Source organism: Pseudochaenichthys georgianus, chromosome 20, assembly GCF_902827115.2.
Source record: "Pseudochaenichthys georgianus chromosome 20, fPseGeo1.2, whole genome shotgun sequence".
NCBI classification, from domain to species: Eukaryota; Metazoa; Chordata; class Actinopteri; order Perciformes; family Channichthyidae; genus Pseudochaenichthys; species Pseudochaenichthys georgianus.
The window spans coordinates 8,291,132-8,305,527 of record NC_047522.1 but is presented as its reverse complement, the minus strand read 5'-3'; the positions used below and the strand labels follow the sequence as shown (position 1 = coordinate 8,305,527).

The following is a 14,396-nucleotide window of genomic DNA, read 5'->3' as shown; positions in this document are numbered from 1 at the left end:
TGTAACCGTTAGAGCCAATATAATCGAGGGGAAGTTCCTAAATCGATCTAAACATTACCATTGGTGAGTTAGAATGATGCGCTCGCAGCATGCCCAAAACCGGAAGCTCCATTACACTCTATATGAAAAATACGTTTATGGCCATAAATGTGATGATGGATTATCAGTAATCATTTCAAAGTGACACAGAGACATTGGATTAACCTTCAGCAGCGTTTATCTGCGTTTTAATGCCCTTGAACACAACTTGTGATCAGAAAACAGCAAAGGTAAGACGTATTTACCATTTTGGCCCCGTAAAGTGAAGTTGAATGTTGTCTTTGCTGGCTGCTAGTTTGGTGAGGTCGCACTATGATGATACTTATACCAATGGAATCTGTGCAATCTCAGCTTTCATATGATATCTAGTGCAGATAACATGAAGTATAAAGTATCGCTACTGTGAATTATGTGCTAAGTGCGTTAGCATTTCTTCGCTTAGTGCTGATTCAGACGCTTGGTGTTAGACTTGTTTCGTTTAAGTAAACATTTTTAATATCGTCTGATAGCTGAGTTTCTTCCCGTTAAGTGGGTATGACATATTAATAGGTTGTTAAATGTTAAGAAGCCCTGAGACACAGTTTCGTGCAATATTGTTGCGGGGGCAATCGGGCATAACAGGTTTTTGATGCAGCAGCTCGGCTTGATTTGTTTTATGTGAACATTAACTAGAGTTTCAGATGAGAAAAAGGAATTTAGATGGTAGAAAACCAGGAGTGTGCCAAGCGTTGGAAAGACAAACAAACAACATAATACACAATGAAAAGTAGTAACTTAGACTTTGTATTTACTTGCTAGAACACATAACAAGTTTTGGGTTTATCTCAGTTCCTCACTGGTGAAACTTCCGAGCAAATGACAGACTTTGAAACAAGAAGGAACACTAAGGCTGATCAAATATTTGTACAAACAGCTGTGTCTTCACCTGCCAACAGTATATTCACAGAGGAACAGAAGCATCAGGGAGCTTCCTCCCCTTTTTGGAAATCGTTTCATAAAGCAATGAATGACTTCAATGAGAGACTTCTGAATCAAGCAGCTAAATTGTTCCATCAATGAACAGCAGGTGGTGCCACAACATTACACAATGAGGATAATCTAAAGGCAGAAAAAACATTTTTTAAGTGGTGGTCCAAACTCTGATATGAATGGGTTCTCCAAAACATTGTGAGATTGTGAGGTATTTCCACTTCTTTCTTGGCCAAATGTGAGTATATGGATTTAGCAACAGCTGCCACCCCAGGAGCCTGGTATAATAATGACAAAAGTTAAGCAAACGGCTCTAGAATTCCCTTCTCATGCTACTTATTCTTCTGAACCTAGTGCTGTTGCACGTACCCCTGGCGCTGCAGGTTGCGGGGGGAGGCCGTGGAGGCATCGTGACTGTGCTGCTTCTCGCTGGAGAGGGTCTGTTGGGAGGAGGGCTGGGGATGAGAGGACTGCTTCCCTGATGTCGTACTCGCCTAAACACAAGTTAAAACACATCCATTCAGATCCTCTCCAAAATACACAGATCATGTATACTTCAAAGTGTAGGTTGATATATCTGTGGAAACATTTCAACCAGCTGGCCTATCTCACCACTGTATTTAAACGCACTGAATGTTTGTGTCTTACTTTTGAATGTGAGATGGCGGGCTGTGTGTTGTGGAGGGGTTTGTTGTGACCGGCATTGCTCTGTGGCGTGCTGATCCTCGGAGAAACATAAGACCTGGGCGATGAGGCGTCCGATGTTAACGACATGGGGGACTGGTTCGATTGCTGAGCTGCTGGACGTATGTAGAGAAAAAGCCAAACAGCATAAGGGTTTCAGTCAATCTTCTCGAATTATAGCCGGCAAGAAAACCACTATGAGCAGGTACATGATCGGGGAAATCTTAAAGACATTCATGCAAGTCAGGTTAGCTGATGCCATTATCAAAACTTTAAGTTATCAGCAGTAATTATTGGATTAGACAAGCGTCTGTGTGAGTTGTGCTTACCTTGGTTGGAGAGCTGAGCAGCTTGAGAGAGGATAGTAGTGATATTGAAAGCTGATGGTCCAGCAGTGAGGATCTTATGGAGCATCGACTGTAATGAAGCCTGTGTGACAGCAGCTGTGAGAACTGGAGAGGTAAAGAGACACACTGTTAGTCCCCGCACTGATTTATAAAGTCCTGCTACACAGTCAAATACAGTAATGTGTCCAAATGGAACGCACACTAGGTTCACCGTGCTGAAGAGGATTGATCAGCCAGAGATTGTTATTGGTCGATATTCGGTATTGTGGAAGGGTAAATTAGGTTATGTGTTCAAATGTAATCTTGTAAAAAGTATTTGTTGAGAAACTTGAATAAACAACAACGAATGGCTCACCAACAATTGTAGTCCAATAATGATATGGGAATTTGAAAGCAAACGTATATATTCGAATATTCGACCTCCCCAAAAACGGTTAACTGAAATGTACATATTCTATAAGCAAATGTGTCCAACATTGTTTTTCGAAAAAAAAAAATTTCAATAACATTTGGAAATAAATAAATACATGTTCAAATAAGTATAGAAACCAAGTCGAATTTGTCAAATGTATTGAACTAGTGATCACAGTTTGACAGCTATAGGCCTACAGCTTTCATGCTTAAAACATCAAAAACAGGACTTCCGGTCTAGCAGGCATGGGGATCGCAGCATAGCGTGACAGGCTCCCGATAGTGAGAATTCAAAGTTGCCCGTTTTAACTCGAATAACCAGGAAAGTATTTACAGCAAGCATATACACGGCGGGCAAAGTAATATGCCTAAAAGGGGTAAGAAAAGTATTGCTCCAACAAAGGAAAGAGATGAAAACGAAGAAGGTCAACTGTTTCGAGCTAGCAGCATTAGCAACATGGACGACACGCAGCCGGACTCTGACTCAGAGCCGAACAGTGAATCTAACTTGGCTTTAATCTTGAAGGAGCTACGAGAACTTAGAAAAGACTTCGGTCAACAGCTGAGTGGCATAAAAGAGGACATTAGTAAAATCAGCAAAAGAGTGGAAGAAGCAGAGGAGCGAATTAACGGTGCTGAGACCAGAATCCAGTCATCAGAGGACGTTCTGACGGAGCTGGTAAAGCTTCAGATGCAAACGGAGGCAAAGCTGACTGATTTGGAGGGGCGATCACGACGTGAAAATGTCAGAATACACGGGGTAAAAGAAGGAGCCGAAGAAGGCACGGCATCAGTAATCGCTTTCGTGGAAGATTTGCTGACAAAAAGCTTGGAGCTTCCCCCCTCCAGCGCCCTAAATATCGAGAGGGCGCACCGGGCGCTGGCACCGAAACCTCCGAATGAAGCCCCTCCGAGATCAATCGTGGTTACGTTTTCAAGCTACACGGTGAAGGAAGATGTCCTGAAAAGAGCTTGGCAGAAAAAAGGATTTGACTTCCAAGGGAAAAGGATCCAACTGGACCATGACTATGCACCGGAGGTATTGAGGAAATGGAGGGAATATGCAGAAACAAAAGCTGCGCTCAAGGGAAGAAATATACGATTCCAAACGCCATTCCCTGCCCGATTAAGAGTGTTTTACGAGGAAGGTACGGTGGTCTACGGCTCGGTGGAGGAAGCAACGATGGACATGGAAAAGAGGGGAATTCCGGTGACTGTGGTGAAAAAGACAACCTCCCTTCTGGACCAGATCAGCCGGATGACTTGGCGATCCAGTGAAAAGCAAGGAAACCGGGGCACTACACGCGCCAATCAAGGCTTTAAGGAACGACTCCATGCATACCGCCGTCAGGACACTTGATAAGTACTGCTGCTCTAATAGAAACATTCAGTTAAAATTATAATGTTACTTCTAGAAACCACAGAGAGTTTATGCTGTGTAATGTTGTGAGAGACTCAATTCTTGATCCTATTTTCCAAAATTAAACCTTCTCAGTAGGCTACTCATTCTTGTTTAAAAATATGAGCATGTCTACATGCTCAGGGGAGAATGCGGTGCGATTCACAATCAGGCCAGCTGTAGAGAAGACCCTCTCAGCTGGAACGGAGGTTGCGGGTATAGCAAGGTATAGTACTGTATGTATATTAGTGTTGTCACGATACCAACATTTGTTTCGATACCGATACCAAGTCAAGAATTGCGATTCCGATTCTTTTTCGATACTTTTCTTAAAAAAAGGGAAACACGGAATATCGGCTTTAAAAATAGGAATAACAGATGATGTTAGCAGTCAGAACAACTAAAGCAGCAGTGTTACTAAGAACAGAAACGCCAAAGAGTCACATCTAATATAAATATATATAAAAGCATGTATTTTAATTGTGTAGCAGTGAGTTTAACATTTTGGCAGCACTGTTGAGCATTTTGAAAATGTATTTCCATGCCTCTGTGCAAGGCTTAGTCTTTCTATCTTTATAGCCACTGGTGTAAAGTAACTAAGTTCATAAACTCAAGTACTACTTGGGTACAATTTTGAGATACTTGTACTTTATTTAAGTATTTCAATATTTATTTTGCTACTTTGTACTTCTAATCCACTACAGTTCAGAAATAATGGTGTATTTTTCCTCCACTACATGTATTTAATCCCTTTAGTTACTTCACAGATCTGGATGAATGATGTGAAATATAACCAAGTGTTGAATCAGACTTCAGTTCCACCTGGAGTAAATCCACCAGCTACCCTGCAGTCTACAAAGTACTTCAGACTAGCTGCACCTTCACCAGCTACCCTGCAGTCTACAAAGTACTTCAGACTAGCTGCACCTTCACCAGCTTTGAGAACACTTTCATGATCAATCATTATAAAACATATCATATATATTATTCTGAAATGGACCAATCTGCACAACGACTACTTTTACTGTCGCTACTTTAATACTTTTACTTGAGGAACATTTTGAATGCAGTACTTTTACTGTAACAGAGTATTCCTACACTCTGGTGCTTCTAGTACAAGACCTGAGCACTTCTACTTTTACTGTCGCTACTTTAACTATATTTTGATGATAATACTTTTGTACTTTTATTTGAGGAACATTTTGATTGCAGGATTATTCCTACATTCTGGTACTTCTACTTTAACTCAAGTACAAGACCTGGGTACTTCTACTTTTACTCAAGTACAAGATATATACTTATACCACCTCCGTTTATAGCCTATGAAAAAAACGAATAGAAAACGAAGGCTAAAGCTAACGTTAGCAGATAGTGATGCTAGTTTGCTAGTTAAGTTTGCTCAACGATAATATTGCGACAGAAAAACTTTTCAGTGCAGATCACGCTCTGCCGCTCCCACAGGGAGCTCTGCTCTGAACACCTGAACGGCCCGTTCACAGACTTCTGGCGTCTTTTTTGTCAACAAGCTGAGGCGCAGCGGCAGTTGCACTCCCACTTGCAGCCATGCTTCTCGTTTTATCACATGCTCTGGCAGCTAGCGCGTGGCCGCGTGCACGAGAGAGGGGAGGGACTTAGAACGTGCTTGAGAGGAGCGGGACTGCAGGCACGTCTGCAGTGCAGGGAGTGGAAGCAGAGCGCTGAAGACACACGGCTCTTATTAAAACGGCGCTTTCTCACCGGAGTACTTTCCCCGTCATTCTTAAAGTACCGATACTAATGAAACGGAGGAATCGTACCGTTTTTAACGGCAGGGTATCGCGGTACCTTTCAAGTATCGGTACACCGTGCAACACTAATGTATATATATATATAAGTTTAATTTGGCACAGTTTGCACTCTACACCGCACTCACTAACCTGGTCGAAATATTTCCACACATTACTCCTTTTTGACGCCATGTCTGTGTAGGACTCTTCTTAGAGTGTAAATAATTACCGGACTATGACTGGTAAAATATGTTGAACACCGGCAAAACTAAATCTCTCCTGTCAAAATCTCTATGTACTTTATGTTGGCCACCATGTTTCGCGAGTGTTGACAGGGGGCGGGGGAGCACGCTCATGAACTGTTAGCGCCGGAACCTCGCACGGCTGCGGAGCGCCGCATTTGGGCATAAAATGAGGTTTGAGTCTGTGTGTTCTGCGTGTAGGGAGGGGCAGCACAGCAGCCATATCATTAGCTAGAACTAGCTAGATCTGATGGATTTGGACTAGGGCTGCACGATATTGAAAAAAACTGACATCGCGATTTCCGTACTTTACTTTTTTTTTTCACGACACTGTGTCTCAGGGGATCTTAATATTTAAGAATTTATTAATGTGTTATACCAGATTAACGGAAATAATCTCAGCTAATTGACGATACAAACCATTTTTACCAAAACAAATAAAAGTACCCTTATTACTTATCGTAGCTGCACATACAAGATATCCGATTAAAGCTGAGGTTCCACAGATTATTTAGGTATATAGTATCATCACTGAGTGATCCGAACTCGCGACAGGGGAAGCAAACACAGACATCACAACACGTACCTTTACGTAGCTTCAATCTGATCAAAAGACATCCATAGGTTTTTAACGTCTCTGTATACAAAAATTATTTCATTTATAATCCATAATTCCATTTTTACGTAAAAATCGCAGAGAAAAAGTTAGCTGCTAATGGTAGCCACCAGAGTGGCTGCTGCTTCCGGTCTTGGCTATGCGGCAGTCTAATACACACATTACCAAATAAGGAGTGAGAGTGACGCGTAGCCAAAACCGGAAGCTGCATACACTCTGGTGGCTACCATTAGCAGCTAACTGTTGTGCTCTGATTTTTACATAAAAATGGAATTATGGATTATAAACAATTGCTACAAAGCCACAGGTACGTTATCAACCTATGGATTAACCGATTCAGCCGCGTTTTTTCTTGTTTTAATGCCATTGAACACGTCTTTTGATCAGATTGACAGCTACAGTGAGACGATCTCCCGTAAAAGGTACGGGTTGTGATGTCTGTTTGCTTCCCCTGTTGCGAGATCGGATCGCTTAGATACTATACTTAAATAATCTGTGGAGTCTCAGCTTTAATCGGATATATTGTATGTGCAGTTTCGATAAGTAATAAGGGTATCTTTATTTTTAATTCTGTGCTAAAGTGCGTTAGCATTTAAAAAAAGAAGAAGAATAAAACCACACGTCCCTCCGGTGTGAATATCGCGCATGCGCATATCGCAGTTATCGCCATGACACGGTATATCATTCAGCCCTAATTTGGACATAAACGCGAGTGAAGTATAACCGGACACGAGAGAGAGAGATCAGCACCTGCAGCTCTGCCCGCTGTGAGGGACCGGTGAGCGGAGCAAAACACACCTTTAGACCTAACACATTTAGCTATGGCACTGTCGTATACATTGAATTATTCAATTTGATAATATGCAATCAATTTAGGTATCCCTCCCAAAAAAAAAAGAAAAAAAAGATATTCATAACTCCTATTTGAATACCTAAATAATTATTCGAATTAGTGTTGCACGGTGTACCGATACTTGAAAGGTACCGCGATACCCTGCCGTTAAAAACATTACGATTCCTCCGTTTCATTAGTATTGGTACTTTAAGAATGACGGGGAAAAGTACTCCGATGAGAAAGCGCTGTTTTAATCCCTTCCCTCTCAAGCACGGTCTAAGTGCCTCCCCTCTCTCATGCACGCGCTAGCTGCCAGAGCATGTGAGAAAAGGAGAAGCATGGCTGCAAGTGGGAGTGCAACTGCCGCTCTGACAGTGAGGGCAAGCCTACGGACACCACGAGGCCTGTCTGTGAGACATGTTTTAGATCCCTGCAAACCAAGGGAGCCAAGACATCAAACTTGGTTAAGCACCTCGCCGACCGGCATCCAGAGACAGACAGGTTAGCGCATGTGATAGATAACATAATTACATCATGCTCAGCCTATGCCCTCAAATCTAAGTCAAACAAGTGTAATTTATTTTGTGAGAAACTAACGTTTTCGTAGTTTGATGAGGCAATTAATGGCAATGATAACCAGTGTTGTGCTAGTTACTGAAAACCAGTAACTAGTTACCATTACTAGTTACTTCATTTCAAAAGTAACTCAGTTACTTTACTGATTACTTACACCAAAAAGTAATGCGTTACTGTGAAAAGTAACGTTTTAGTTACTTAAAAAAAGGGCTCCCATTAATGCCCTTATAGGCATTAATAGACAAAAAGTTTTCCATCCCATATGCCGTGTGCCGCCCGGACATGGTATCATGCTAACTAGCTCCCTGAAAGCGGATGACTCCACTGTAGCAATAGCCTGCATGTGTTCTACAACATACCGTGCAATGGCTTATCGACTTTTCCCTGGCTAGCAGTCCCTTGGTTAAAATCCAGCCACTGTTGCTTAGGTGGAGGTGGAGTGGCGTTGGATGAGTCTGGGTCTGTGCCGGTCTTAGTTACTAGCTTCGTCCCAGCATGTTGTTTTTGCAGATGTTTTAAGAGATTTTAATTACTGGCTTGGGCAGTAGATAGGCTCTTTGACCCGCCAGGACACAACTTACATTTAACAGAAACTTTCTTTTCTTTGTACTCGACAAAAGTGAAATAGTGAGAATATCTCCAGGTGGAGAAACTAGACTTGAGCTCCGCCGCCGCCATGATAGTCTTGTTAGTAAACAACACAAACACGCCCACAGCCCGTCTCCGCATGTGACACAGGAGGGAAGTATCCAAGTACATTTACTCAAGTACTGTACTTAAGTACAGTTCTCATCTCTGTTCGCCTGGCTGTTGACTATATAAAAAAACTAACGCAGTAACGCACCATGTAGTAACGGTAACTGAATTTAAAAAGTAATGCGTTAGCGTACTAGTTACTGCCAAAAATAACGGTGTTACTTTGTAACGCGTTAGTCCCAACACTGATGATAACTGTCTAATATGGCTATCTTTTTAGCTAACTTACCAATGTGGCTAACATCTGCAATGTACATTTTGTCAATAATTATTTATATTACTGTACTATTACATGTTAATAAAATATAAAGTTAACTATCAAAGAAATTACATAAACTCAAGTATAAAGAAGAGACCATGTTGTAAGAAAACACTTAACAGATAAACTACAATTGTATTGATCATGAAAATAATAAAAGAAAAGTATCAAAAAAGAATCGGAATCGCAATTCTTGACTTGGTATTGGTATCGAAACCAAAATGTTGGTATCGTGACAACACTAATTCGAATACCTGAATAATTTCGAATATTCTAATAATCGTTCCCATCCCTAGTATGAATAGGTTTTGTTTATTATTATTATTATTATTCAAGGACTTTAATCTGACTGGAAGAATAAAAATGAGCAACTTTGGCACTAGTGTTAATTTCGTTGACTAAAACTATGACGAAATATGTTCGTCAACGACCTTTTTTTCCATGACGAAAACGAGACGATGACGAGACGGCAGTAAACAATAACTGTAACGAAATCATCATGCAATATCGTTGACGAAAAGTGACGAGACGAAAATGTAGTTTACTAAATAAAAACTATGACAAAATCTCTCTTTACTTTCGTTGACGAAAAATGAGGAGACGAAATATTATCAAAGATAACGTTAAATCTCTGATAGTCAGTTTTTCTCCCAGCAGTTCCATTTCCGGTGCTGCGGCAGAGCAGCAGCTGTTTCTGTGCTGCGCGCGGCGGTACATTTGAATTACACCGGGCAGCGGCACAATATGAAATGTCAGGAAGACTCGGGTCTAACTAACCTTATTTAACAGAAAATAAAATGGCAACAACAGGGCTTAGGAGCAGTGGTCGCGTTAACCGAATACCCCCCCCCCCCCGTCAGCGCGAGTGAGTGATACATTGTGCACTCGACGGATAATAATGGATTATGACGGAAATGTTACGATCCTGTCCGTCAAAATGACTGACAACGAAAAAGTCTAAAGCCACCACTGCTTGGGAGAAAGAAACAATGTGATATTTGGGCCCATTTTCGCTACAATGAGGCGGAGAAAAAAAGCGAATGCATTGTTTTATCAGAAGGGAAGCAATGTGGCAAAACAGCTGGTAAAAACACCACAAACCTGACCAGATACTCTCTGCAAAGCTGCTTTCTTAATCATTCAACCTAACATGTTCTATATAATCTGATGACTAAAAAAGACTCAACAGTTTTCATTGACAAAAAGTAGACTAAAATAATTAGTTTTCTTTGACTAAAATAAGACTAAAATGCTCAGTCTTTTAGTCGACTAAATCTTGACTGAAATGTTTACTGTTTTAGTCGACTAAAATAGGACTAAAATGCTCAGACTTTTAGTCGACTAAAACTTGACTAAATAAAAACAGGATGAAGGTGACTAAATATGACTAAAACTAAAAAAGGAAATTTAACACAGGACTAAGACTAAAACTAAATTAAAAAATAGCTGACGAAATTAACACTATTTGGCACAAACAAACCCTGTTCTATTCATACATTTAATTAAACAGGCGCATGTAAGAACATGGAACACGAGGAGAAGAAGCAATAATAAACGGCAATTAACAAAAGCTTAGTCAAAGAACAAGATGAGTCAGAGTCCTTTCAGACAACCAACTACTGAGAAGCGTATGATGGCGTCATCTTCGCTGATGGGATGAGCGTACAAAAACCACCAAGGGAAAAAACCCAGCCAGTCCGGATGCATGATGTGCCCCCTACAATGTCAGCCAAGGTTTTCTCTCAGTTTTGGCACAACATGGACTCTAAGAATAGTCATTCATCGTGTACTCAACTAAAGTGCTTGTGGGATGATCAATGAGTATCTTAAATCCAACTGGGATAGAGGGGACTGCTTCCACCAATTTCTCATAGCTAAAAAAGTAAAGTGGGATACATTTGTAGCCCCCCGCAGTTGCCTTTTCCTGGCAGACAATGTGAAAGTGTCTTCTTCTTCTTCATATTTAAAATGATTCTGTCTCGCCTCTCTCTGAAAGTCGGTTTATCCGGTATAACCACAGCTTTCTACGCTTTTCCTTTCCACATGGCTGTGACAGGGATTCTTTATCACTGGCCCAAAAAACTATCCAAACTAGGGCTGCACGATATTGAAAAAAACTGACATTGCGGTTTTTTGTTCCCCTGCGATATATATATATATATATATATATATATATTGCGGTTTTTTAACCTGTTAAGCCTCAAGGTCCCGGCGGGTACTTTACTTTTTTTTTCACGACACTGTGTCTCAGGGGATCTTAATATTTAAGAACCTATTAATGTGTTAAACCAGATTAACGGGAATAATATCAGCTAACTGACGATACAAACCATTTTTACCAAAACAAAAACACAAGTCTCATAAGAAGCATCTAAATGACCCCTGAGCGAAAAATGCTAACGGACTTTGGCACAGAACTCAAGATAAAAGTACCCTTATTACTTATCGTAGCTGCACATACAAGATATCCGATTAAAGCTGAGGTTCCACAGATTATTTAGGTATATAGTATCATCACTGAGTCATCTGAACTCGCGACAGGGGAAGCAAACACAGACATCACAACACGTACCTTTACGGAGCTTCTAGGGGAGATCGTCTCACCGTAGCTGTCAATCTGATCAAAAGACGTGTTCAATGGCATTAAAACGAGAAAAAACGCAGCTGAATCGGTTAATCCATAGGTTTTTAACGGCCCTGTATAAAAAAATGATTTCATTTATAATCCATAATTCCATTTTTATATAAAAATCGCAGAGTAAAAGTTAGCTGCTAATAGTAGCCACCAGAGTGGCTGCTGCTTCCGGTCTTGGCTATGCGGCAGTCTAATACACACATTACGAAATAAGGAGTGAGAGTGACGCGTAGCCAAAACCCGGAAGCTGCATACACTCTGGTGGCTATCATTAGCAGCTAACTTTTGTGCTCCGATTTTTACATAAAAATGGAATTATGGATTATAAACAATTGCTTCAAAGCCACAGATACATTATTAACCTATGGATCAACCGATTCAGCCGCGTTTTTTCTCGTTTTAATTAGGGATCGACCGATATGGCTTTTTCAAGGCCGATACCGATTATTAGTAATCAAGGAGACCGATAACCGATATACATTTGCATTAAAATCAGAAAATCTTGGTGTCAAAATGTAGAATAACACAAACTCCAACACAACTTCTTTGAAATGCATTTAAGCATATATTATGTTTAATTAACTTTTAAACATCTTACAACTGGTTTCCTCTCTGTGCCCTTTTCTTTAGTGCAGTCATCTGCAATGAGTTAGAGAGAAAGACAAGAAGTGGGGCTGCAGGCTGACATGCTTAACTTATAATAATGCTTAATTTATTGTATCCATCTATCTAGCATAAACTCCCAATAAACTGCTAGCAACTGCAAAACACTAGTGCTAGCTAATGTTTTGCAAACTATTAAAAGTGAGGCTATTACAGTAGACCTAACGTTAGTCTAGTAGCCTCACTTCTAATATTTTGCTAAACATTTGCTAGATACACGTTGGCTAGCTAATGAGCTTCACATATCAACCTGAAAAACTGCGAGGCTCCACTCGCAGCCCCCCCCCCCCCCCCCTCCGCACCACAGTTACTCCGCTGCGAGACGCTGCACGCACCCCCAACTCTGACTGACTTCCCGCGTCCCTGTGTAACTGGGGAAACTGATAGAATTGGCCTTTTTTTTAATCAAATTGCCGATTAAACTTTGGCTCTGATGCGGCCGTTTCTCTGGCTGCAGTCACCACTCTGTGTACACGAGCAATGTCCCGCCCACAGCGCTATCCGATAGGCTATTACTGAAGATTTTCCGGGCGGGAGCCAGCCAGAGAGGCGGGACCTTCTCAGATTACAGGCAGGTGCGAAAGAACGCAGACACAGACTGAAGCAAGCAGCAGCGCTGAGCGGCAGAGCCATACATGTGTTAAACCGAAGTTCAATAAACATCCCTATCCCCTATGCTGAAGTTGCAAAAACACCACGATCTTATGATCCAATTCTATTAGTTTCCCAGTTACACAGGGAGTCAGTCAGAGTTGGGGGTGCGTGCAGCGTCTCGGGGGGGGGGGGCTGCGAGTGGAGCCTCGCAGTTTTTCAGGTTGATATGTGAAGCTCATTAGCTAGCCAACATGTATCTAGCAAATGTTTAGCAAAATATTAGAAGTGAGGCTACTAGACTAACGTTAGGTCTACTGTAATAGCCTCACTTTTAATAGTTTGCAAAACATTAGCTAGCACTAGTGTTTTGCAGTTGCTAGCAGCTTATTGGGATTTTATGCTAGATAGACAGATATAATAAATTAACATTATTATAAGTTAAGCATGTCAGCCTGCAGCCCCACTTCTTGTCTCTCTAACTCATTGCAGATGACTGCACTAAAGAAAAGGGCACAGAGAGGAAACCAGTTGTAAGATGTTTAAAAGTTAATTAAACATAATATATGCTTAAATGCATTTCAAAGAAGTTGTGTTGAGTTGTGTTGGAGTTTGTGTTATTCTACATTTTGACACCAAGATTTTCTGATTTTACTGCAAATGTATATCGGTTATCGGTCTCCTTGATTACTAATAATCGGTATCGGCCTTGAAAAAGCCATATCAGTCGATCCCTAATGTCAACACCCACTCCAGTGAAATACCACGATTAAATTCCTAACTTCATACCACCGAAAAAAAGAAAGTTGTCAAACCACTCAGTTTCATTTCCCTTGGAAGAATCATTTTCACGTCAGTCCAGAAGCAGAGAGCAGTACATGGTATCATTTCAAAGTGTCGCCCTGTAACTAGTGCTCATCAAAGAGCCACTGCAGCCAGCTGAATGGAGACAGTTGTCACGCATCGTCTGCCTTCTTTCTTACCTTCGTTGATTTTCGCCATGTCTACGCTGGCGTTGTTGAGCTGCAGCGCGGTCTGAAGTGCTGGGAGGAGCTGGCGGAGCAGGGTGGGGTCATGGAGGAGTGGGGGGGCAGGGGACTGCAGGACTGGGGACACAGGCACCGTGGAGGCTGATGATCCGTGGGGCCCCGATGAGGCGTTCAAGCCCCCCGAGCCAGAAGATGACGATGACTGCGTGGCTGCAGGCTTCTCCACCTGGGCTGACTCTGCAGAAAGGAGGAAGCCATTACATCAACAAAGGCAGTCTCAGAAATCAATTCTCACCAAGTGATAATGCAGTTGCTCAACATTGAGCAAGGGAAAGCACACATCAGCCCCATTATGGAATGCTATCACATCCTTTGGCTGTGCAGAAGCCATGCATATAAAAAGACACACACAGAGATTCGGCCCTGCAACTTCTGGCAATCTACAAATAGGGTTTATGGCCCTGCATGACATTCTGTGACAAGATATCATACATCAGGAGACAAGGACAGGTGCAGACTTGCTTGAGCTTCTAAGCAATACATACTACAATCTGCGAGTCATTCAAACTAGAAAATGGGGTTCCTACAGACCCTCGCCGATCCTTAAAGATTTTCACCG

The 14,396-nt window shown here is 41.5% G+C and overlaps 1 protein-coding gene across 2 annotated transcripts in view; it reads right to left on the bottom strand.

Moving 5' to 3' along the window:
* Positions 1 to 14,396, bottom strand: part of waca (WW domain containing adaptor with coiled-coil a) — a 42,177-nt gene that overhangs the window by 2,639 nt on the left and 25,142 nt on the right. Inside the window, exons 7-10 of one of the 2 annotated variants that reach the window (XM_034108543.2) lie at positions 13,772 to 14,014; positions 2,022 to 2,144; positions 1,657 to 1,808; positions 1,378 to 1,502 (exon numbers count right to left, since the gene is read on the bottom strand). In XM_034108543.2, the coding sequence (XP_033964434.1) occupies positions 1,378 to 1,502; positions 1,657 to 1,808; positions 2,022 to 2,144; positions 13,772 to 14,014 (643 nt within the window). The remainder of the gene's footprint in view (positions 1 to 1,377; positions 1,503 to 1,656; positions 1,809 to 2,021; positions 2,145 to 13,771; positions 14,015 to 14,396) is intronic. The other variant, XM_034108544.2, reaches the window with a different exon arrangement.